The sequence below is a fragment of the Corapipo altera genome, unplaced genomic scaffold, assembly GCF_003945725.1.
Source record: "Corapipo altera isolate COAL_440 unplaced genomic scaffold, ASM394572v1 169, whole genome shotgun sequence".
NCBI lineage: Eukaryota > Metazoa > Chordata > Aves > Passeriformes > Pipridae > Corapipo > Corapipo altera.
Window position 1 is genome coordinate 485,052 of NW_020884946.1, and position 7,824 is coordinate 492,875.

The window sequence follows — 7,824 nt, forward strand, 5'->3', positions numbered from 1 at the left end:
TTGGCCCTGAGCCATCTCCCTCCTTTGGGGAACAGCAGACACGTGGAGGCAGATCTTTCACCTGGCTCACATTTTCCCTTAGAAGAGCCCAACAAAAAGCACTTCCCCACCCCCAACCAAATGCTGGTGTAGCAAACAAACCTGTTCACCCCATTCCCTCCTCTTCCTTGTTGAGTTTATCATCACCAGTCGTATGTGCCCTACTCATTTGCCCTTTTCCTCTGTTTTACAATCCCTCCATCCAGAAGAGGATCCTGGCACATGATGGCCTCATCCCTGAGAGATACGTCCTTGTGTGTCCCTCTCCACGGGAGAGGAAAGGGTGTGGGGAGTGTGGGACCAGGAGCAGGGGTCAGGGACAGATTTATGCCTGGTCTCCTGCAAACACTGTGCAAATGTTGCATTTGGTGTGGTGGATAATGGACATGACGTTCCTCTGAAGTTCTCTTGCTGTTATCTCAAGGCTTGGGAAGGTCATGGTCATGGACTGGGTGTATTAAAAGCATCCCTAAGGAAGCCACATCTTCCCCATGGGAAAGGGTCAAAAACATGGCTTTGGAGCTGCCTATAAAATGGGGGTTTCTATCAAGCAAGTGCAGAAACCCTCAGGAGCTGGGCTGCACAGCACAGAAGAGCTGGGTCTGTGTCACATCACAGGCTTTTGGGGTATAAAACATTGATCTGGGTTTTGAGGGAAACCTGTAAAAGGCCACGGGCTGGTCAGGTGTGATAAAGGCTCATAGACAGGCTAAGGAGTTTGCTGTATTAAAAGCAGTGATTTCTAGGTGGAAACTCAACTGGGCAGCAGCTAAAAGCCATTTCCAGTCACTGCCTGTGCCAGCAGCAAAGTTCCAGAAATAGAAAACCCCACGCTACACTAATTAGGTCACCCAATTAAGGCACCTTAATTGCCTCTCAGAGATAGAGCCTTTTTAACTGTGTTCTCACTAACCTCCTTTTTTCAGGAGCTGGGTGCAGGGATGCAGCCCCCTCCCAGCACCTGTGCTGAAGGGGGATGGGTTTTCTGGGAGGGTGTTCAGGGAATCCACAGGATGCAGCTGAAGATCCCTCAAGCCTTGGGATCCACACACAAAGGTGTTACTATTTAAAGCACTGAGTAGGATCTGGAGGGGTTTGGGAGAGCAACCCAGCCCTTGTTAGCATTGTGTCTGCCCTAGATGAAAGCAGTTATTTTCATTCTCCAGGTAAGGATACAAAGGCAGGGCAGTGCACCTGAATAGCTTGCTTTTTTTTTTTTTTTTCCCCTCCCACTTTGTGAATTATAGAAGAAAAGTGATTCTGGTGTGTGTGTTGTGGCTCTGTGTTGCAGTTTGGGAGTGCAGATGAAGATGAGTGGTTGTAAGCAATGGGCTGAGGCTCTCTGAGAGCTGGCTGATAGTCCTCAGGATTGGTGCATCTGTCCCTTGGCAGGTGTAAAATCTGGTTTGGGGGGTGGACATGGTGAAGGGTAAAGCTGTAGTGGCACAGCAGAGGACTCTGCTGCTGCAGTGAGAAGAAAGGCAGAGCTTCTGAGGGAGGGGGGCCAGGCTGTACCTGCCTCCCTTGCAGCACTGGGCCCCCCAGCCTGAATTAGGTGAGGATTCTGAAGCAGTCTGTCACCTTGGAACTTATGTTCATTTTCATTTGAAGCAGTAAAATATAAAATAACAAGGACTAGGGAATATTTTCCAAAGGATTTTAAATGTTTAGATGTGTAATTTTTAAATTAGTCTTGCTATTTATATGTTTTTTTAGTGGGCTGTGCAAACATATGGATCACAGCAATGGAATTAGAGCTGATTTACTTTTGCTGTGCTTCCCTTAGGGCCAGCTGAAGGTCTGTGTGCCCTCCCTCTATGTCATCATCCTGCTCTCATGCAAGTCACCCCTTCCCATGCAAAGAAAAAGTGTTTGCCTCAAAGATTTTGAGTACAAAGCAGAGAAGACCTAGGCTGAGCTGGGCACAGAGAGAGGGCAGGGTGTCCCTGCCCATGGCAGGGGGGTTGGAACAAGATGATTTTTAAGATCTCTTCGAACCCAAACCATTCTGTGATACACCTGTGCCTTTATTTGTGGTGGTGGTACCTGGGGGGCTCAGAGCAGCACTCAGCCTACTTTACACAGCATCTGGTCAGGCTGTTTGAGTGGTCACAGATCTTTGGTGTGACTTGAGATTGCCTGGCCTTGGTGATTGAGGTTTTCCTTCACACTTACACCCATATTGATAGACACTTCACCCAAATTGTTCCTTCTCCTAAATCTGGGCAGGCACTGCAGGTTCTCAACTATCAACAGCACATATCTGTTAGAAAAAGCTGATGGTGAGGGAGCTGTGGTGGTTTGACAGCTTGGTCCTGGAGTGGGGGCTGGTTGGGGCTTGCTTAGCCCCTGGAACCAGGGCTCATCCTGTGCAGGCAGGTGGTAGGGACTCAAACCCAATAAACTTTGAGGAAAGCACCACAGGGATACATCTCAGCCCTAGAACTGGTGAAAACTGACTCTGAAAGGATGGTCTTGTGAGTGCTGCTCTGCTTCTCTTTCCCACTTAGGCAGGGTACATGTCGGGGATGCTGGTTCCCGTGGGAGTGGGAATAGCAGGAGCCCTGTTTATCCTGGGAGCGCTCTACAGCATCAAGATTATGAACCGCCGAAGGAGAAATGGCTCAAAGAGACATAAAAGAAAGGTATGGAAAGTGCAAAGAAAGACCCCAATCCCACCCATTCTCCCATTAACCCTTTGGGCTGTAAAGCGAGCGCAGCCTGGGTATGACTGAAGTGCCCTGGATGTCTTGGTTAAGGGATGGAGGGATTCAAATGCCTTTTATCCAATCTCCTTTTTGCACGTGGAGCTCTTTCATGTCTCTTTTTCCCCCGCAGCAGAGGGAGTTTAACAGCATGCAGGACCGAGTCATGCTCTTGGCTGACAGCTCCGAAGATGAATTTTGAACCGGACTGCGGTGCCCTTGTGACTTTTCCGAGGAGGGAGGGAGAGGGAGAAGAAGAACAAGTGACTCTGTGCTGCATCCCTGCTCTCTCCACCACCCCAGGGCCCCAGCAGGGCTCAGTGCCCTGGCCAAGGCATGCTACGCTCTTCGTGTCCCGCCAGTGATGTTTGTTTGATACAATAGTGGAGATTTCACATTTCAGATCCACAGCGCGTCTTGTTACAGCTGGAGCTGATCCATATGGATGATTATTTTCCTATCACCCTGGTGTACTGTTTTGGTCCTGGCTGGCAGTAATCTAATCATAACAATAGCTCTCACCTAACCTGGGAATGGAAATCTTTACTGTGAATGACTGCTGTCCAATTAATTTTAAATGTTACATTACCTGAGCTAGAGTTCATTAGTGCTAAGATTAGCTGCTCTGCTTAATTAATGAGTTGTACACCTGAACTGTGTCCCTGGCCACCTGAGAAGTGCCCACGTTCAGTGTTCTTGATTCAGTTTGAAGCACATTTCTGCACTTGGGTGCCCGACTCTCACCCCTGCTCTCTCCCTTCAGCTCTGCTCCACACTGCTTGGAGACACACGGGAATGGCCTCAGCACTTGATTTCACCACAAAAATCCTGTCCATTTTCAACCAGCACTGTCTGTTACAGCACAATAAATACCAGCGCTCGCCTGCTGACGGGTGGTCTTGCATGGATCTCTCAGCTCTTGGTCAGTGTAGGTCAGAGAACAGGCAGATCTGAGGCTTCCTCAGCTCCTGCCTCCTGTTTGAAGGACACTAGTTAGTGGTTCATCTCTTTCCAAGGCTGCTTTCCCATAGAGATGAAAGTGGAGCATCTGTCCTGCTGGAAATTGCATTTTCAGCCCCTGAAAGCTGCACGAACAGCAGCACCTTTGGGGGATTTGGATGGGTCTTGTCTTATAGAATCACAGATTGGTTTGGGTTGGAAGGGACCTTCAAGACCATCTCATTCCACCCCCCTGCCATGGGCAGGGACACCTTCCACTAGCCCAGGTTGCTCCAAGCCCTGTCCAACCTGGCCTGGAAGACTTCCAGGGATGGGGCAGCCACAGCTTCTCTGGGCAACTGGTCTCCAGACCACGGAGTGCAGAAAGGCACTCAAGGTTGTGGAGCAGGTGACTGCCAGTGTTGAGGGATTCGTGGCTAAGATTGGGAAAGCAGCTACAGCTGGAGAGGTGTTTGCTGCAGGGATGTGAAATGGTCACACTGGGAACCTTTGGCCATGGGGGGGGAAGGTAGAGCTGTAGGACAGGTGGATTCAGGGGTTGTGGCGGTGAAACCAAGGGTGGCACAGAGTGAGGGCAAGCTGCTGTGCTGCCTGGGTTAGCCCTGCTAGCCCTGGGTTACAGGGGGAGACACAGCCACTGCCTGAGATGTCACAGGCACCAGACAGGGGAGGCTGATGTTGCTTTGCACAGAAACGCTGTCAAAATAGCCAGAAAAGGGGCTGCGTTACTTTATCTCTGCTTCTGGTAATGGAATTACTTCAATCTGACATTTTGTGCAAAGCATCCATGTTTCTGAGGTGGAAATCACTGTTTTGTGGGGAATCATCCTTCATGCAAGGAACGGTGATTGTTGCCAGAGGAGACCTGATCAGAGAAATAAGGGCAGACCACACATCTGTGAGATTAAATCCCACTGAGCCTTTGAAGAAGTGGAGGGAGGAGAGTTTGAGGAGGGGCAGGTGCAGGATGTCATTCCTTGTGAAGGTGGAAAGATGGTAAAAGGTAGATGCTGATGATGGGAAGCAAATGCCTTGTGGGAGTGTGAGTGGGATTGCAAGGCAGGGAGGACATTCAGAAGCCCCTCCTCAGGCTGAGGTCTCTTTGAGGAGGTCAGGACCTCCTCTGGACATTAAGTCACCAGATGTGATGTTCAGCTCTGAACAATCTATGCTCTTCAGAGGCCAGGTATTTTCCTGAGAGCCTTACCTTTACACCTACTGAGTCATCTCCCACCTGGAGAAGGACAGGTGAGACAAACTGGTTTCAAAATGCTGCTAATGCAAGTCTTCCAGTCAAACAGCTGTGTGTGGTCCCTCACACATTCATCCCACCAAGTTTATGGGAAGCAGGTTGGGGAGACTGGTCCATCAACGTGTTGGGGAAGGTCTTCATACCCTAGTCCCTCCAGGTCAGGCTTTCCCAGACAGGGAAATCTCACAGTGCATCTCTCCCTTCTTGTTCCTGAAACTTTAACGAGGAAAATCTTGCCCTGCTAAAATCAGCCCCATATCTTTAACAGGCACTGAGGGGCAATCCACCAAGTCCAGGTGCCCCTACCCAAAATTAAAGCCTCTTTCTCCCATAATAAGCGATCACTCCAAGTTAAGATGAAGTTTTCCTTCCAGACTCATCTGTCCCTATTTCCTTCTCATTCCTAAGTCTCTTGGAGGTGCTCAGGAAGTGTTAACAGTCCAGGTGAGCATTGCTGACTCTCTTGCAGCATTGGAAATCAGGAAATGTTGTCCCTTGGGCTCTTTGGTGATTTATTCCTGGCAAGGTATGATGGGAGTTGCAAAGTGAAATGACTTCTCCCTTCCAGGTTTCTGGAGATCATCTTCAGAAAGGCTTGTTTTTCAGGAACAGTGCCAGGCTGGAAATGAAACTCAGGCAGCTGCAAGGTGTTCTTGAAGTGCTTTACCCTGGTCCAGCTTGGAAGGCACGAGGAGTCAGCAGTGATAAAGGGCCCTGGCCTCTGCAAGAGGGGGCCTGTCTTGGAGCATAAGTTGTGTTAAGTACTCAGTAAAATGCAGAGCTGCTGGGCCTGTCAGGAGAAGGAGGAGGGATGGCTGAGCAAAGCTGCAGGCTGCTGGTTTAAGTACCCCAGCTCTGGCAGCACAGGAGGATCTTTATGGATGGGTTGTCAGTTTGATGGATTGGGAAGGCGGGTGGGGAGGTGCCATGGCCTCTGGTTGTGCTAACAAATCCACAGTTTGGGAAACACTGGCTTTCTGCAGCAGCAATCAGTCTCCCTGTCTTTCTTCTGCCGCCCCAACTTAATGAACTTGAGGAGTTAAAGGCAAGCCTGTCAGTCAGAATGACAAAGGTGGGGTTTTACTGCATCAGCTGGGTGCCCTGGTGTCCTCAGAACCAGGCTTTCCTCAGAGGGGACATGGCAAGGCTGGGATGCTGGAAATCAGCAGTGCCACAAGTGGGGCTGACAATTAGTTGTAAGTGGATGTATGGAAGGTATGGTGGGACAGCCTGGGCAAGCAGGAGAGTGGTAGCCAAAAGGGAGACCCAGCTGCATGCACAGTTCAGTGTGGGCTCTCTGATCTGTGCTGGAGACAGAGTTAGCAACTAGAAGGGTTTTGCTGGTGGTCCATCCTCACTGCCAGGCCTGTCTCTGACTCTGAACACCAACCAAGGAGTCTTGACTGGGAGCTGACTACTGTTGGCCAAATTTCTGACCCGCTCAGCAGTGCAGAGATCCCAGCTGATGTCCATCTGGAGAGGAGGTGTCTGTTGAATAGTTGGTTTTGGTCAGGTACCAGGCTTCCCATGTCTTTGGCTTAACCTGGAAGCAAGTTGGACAGTCAGAACCAGCCTTGGATCCCAGGGAAGCTTGTGGGAGCCTTTGGAGCACAGACAGGGTTTCCTGCAGTGCCCCCGGCATCAGTGCAGTTTGTGAAAGTCCTGAAAGCACAAGCATCATTCAGCTCCTTCCCTTCTCATCCAAGGCCAGTAGACTTTGGATTGGGCTCTTAAAATTATTCTCTATACAACTCCTGGAGCTTAATTCATTTCCTTGAACAGAGATGGCAGGAGGGAGGGGAGGAGGGGTTAAGGTGGGAGCTGAAACTCCAGTGGCTTAAAGCTCTGCTGATTTAATCTGTACCTCTGCGTTGCCAAACAAGCAGATTCTTTTGAGAGAGACAGGACAGGAAAGGCAGCCAAGAAGGATCCTCCTCATCCTCTGTGCTGGGTGAACTGTAAGCCCCTGAGTGCTGAGGTGACCCTGGCACGGCTGTGACTGTGACTTCACTGCAGCAATAGAATAATCCCTCGACTGACACAAGACAGGTCACTCACCTCTGTTTTGCATTTTCCTGATAGCACAAGCCAGAATTTATTGAAGGCATCACACAACAGCATCTCCAGCCCCATTTCTGACAGGAGGAACCAGCCTGGTGTGCAGCTCTTGCCCTGGTGAAATGCACCTCTTCTATACAGCTGCTGATTTTTAAAGGTGTCTCTAAGGCCAGATGTTCCCCCTGGTGAGGTTTCTCTGGACTGCACTGCTTCCATAGAGTGATGTTAGCAGTCCTCATGCTTCCTCGTGGTTTTTTTTCTATTTTGGACAGGAACAACTCCTCATACTGTAACTATGGAATGTAGCACTTTGTTAAATGAAAACATTGGGAAATAAAAAGCTGTCCATCATAGCTCACTCTGAGCCCCTCGTCTCCCTGCTCTGTGGTTTGTGGCATTCACTGGCTCCCAGGTAAAGCTGTGAGGAGATCATTTGAAAGTCTTGACTGTTGTGTTTCTTTCTCCACACTGCGTGGCCTGGGCAGGGACTCAGGCTGGGCTTGCAAGGGTGATAGGAGCCCTGGGGAACTTCAGCCTGGGACTTCTTGGGTAGGATTTACCAGGAGGTAGATGTTTGCCATAGGCTGTGATGAATAACACCCCAAATTCCCTTGGTGTAATTTGCAGTAGCAGGAATGAGCCCCACTACTGACTTTCCACATGGCCAGAGGTCTCTCTGTGCACACCAGGACATTTTTCTTTCTATTTTGTCCCATGAGCAAAAGTTCTGTGCCCAAACCTTTCAAGACCCCAGTGATACAGCACTGGTGAGCTTTGAGTGTCAGTTGTAGGTGCTGCAAATGTTTCATA

General features: G+C 49.7%; 1 protein-coding gene across 2 annotated transcripts in view; it reads left to right on the plus strand.

The window, feature by feature from the left end:
- The window catches only part of ARMH4 (armadillo-like helical domain containing 4), a 66,899-nt gene extending 59,521 nt beyond the window's left edge, over nt 1–7,378 (plus strand). The window contains exons 7-8 of one of the 2 annotated variants that reach the window (XM_027662592.1): nt 2,550–2,684; nt 2,878–7,378. In XM_027662592.1, the coding sequence (XP_027518393.1) occupies nt 2,550–2,684; nt 2,878–2,946 (204 nt within the window). In that variant the 3' untranslated portion in view covers nt 2,947–7,378. The remainder of the gene's footprint in view (nt 1–2,549; nt 2,685–2,877) is intronic. The other variant, XM_027662594.1, reaches the window with a different exon arrangement.
- The last annotated feature ends 446 nt before the right edge of the window (nt 7,379–7,824 follow it).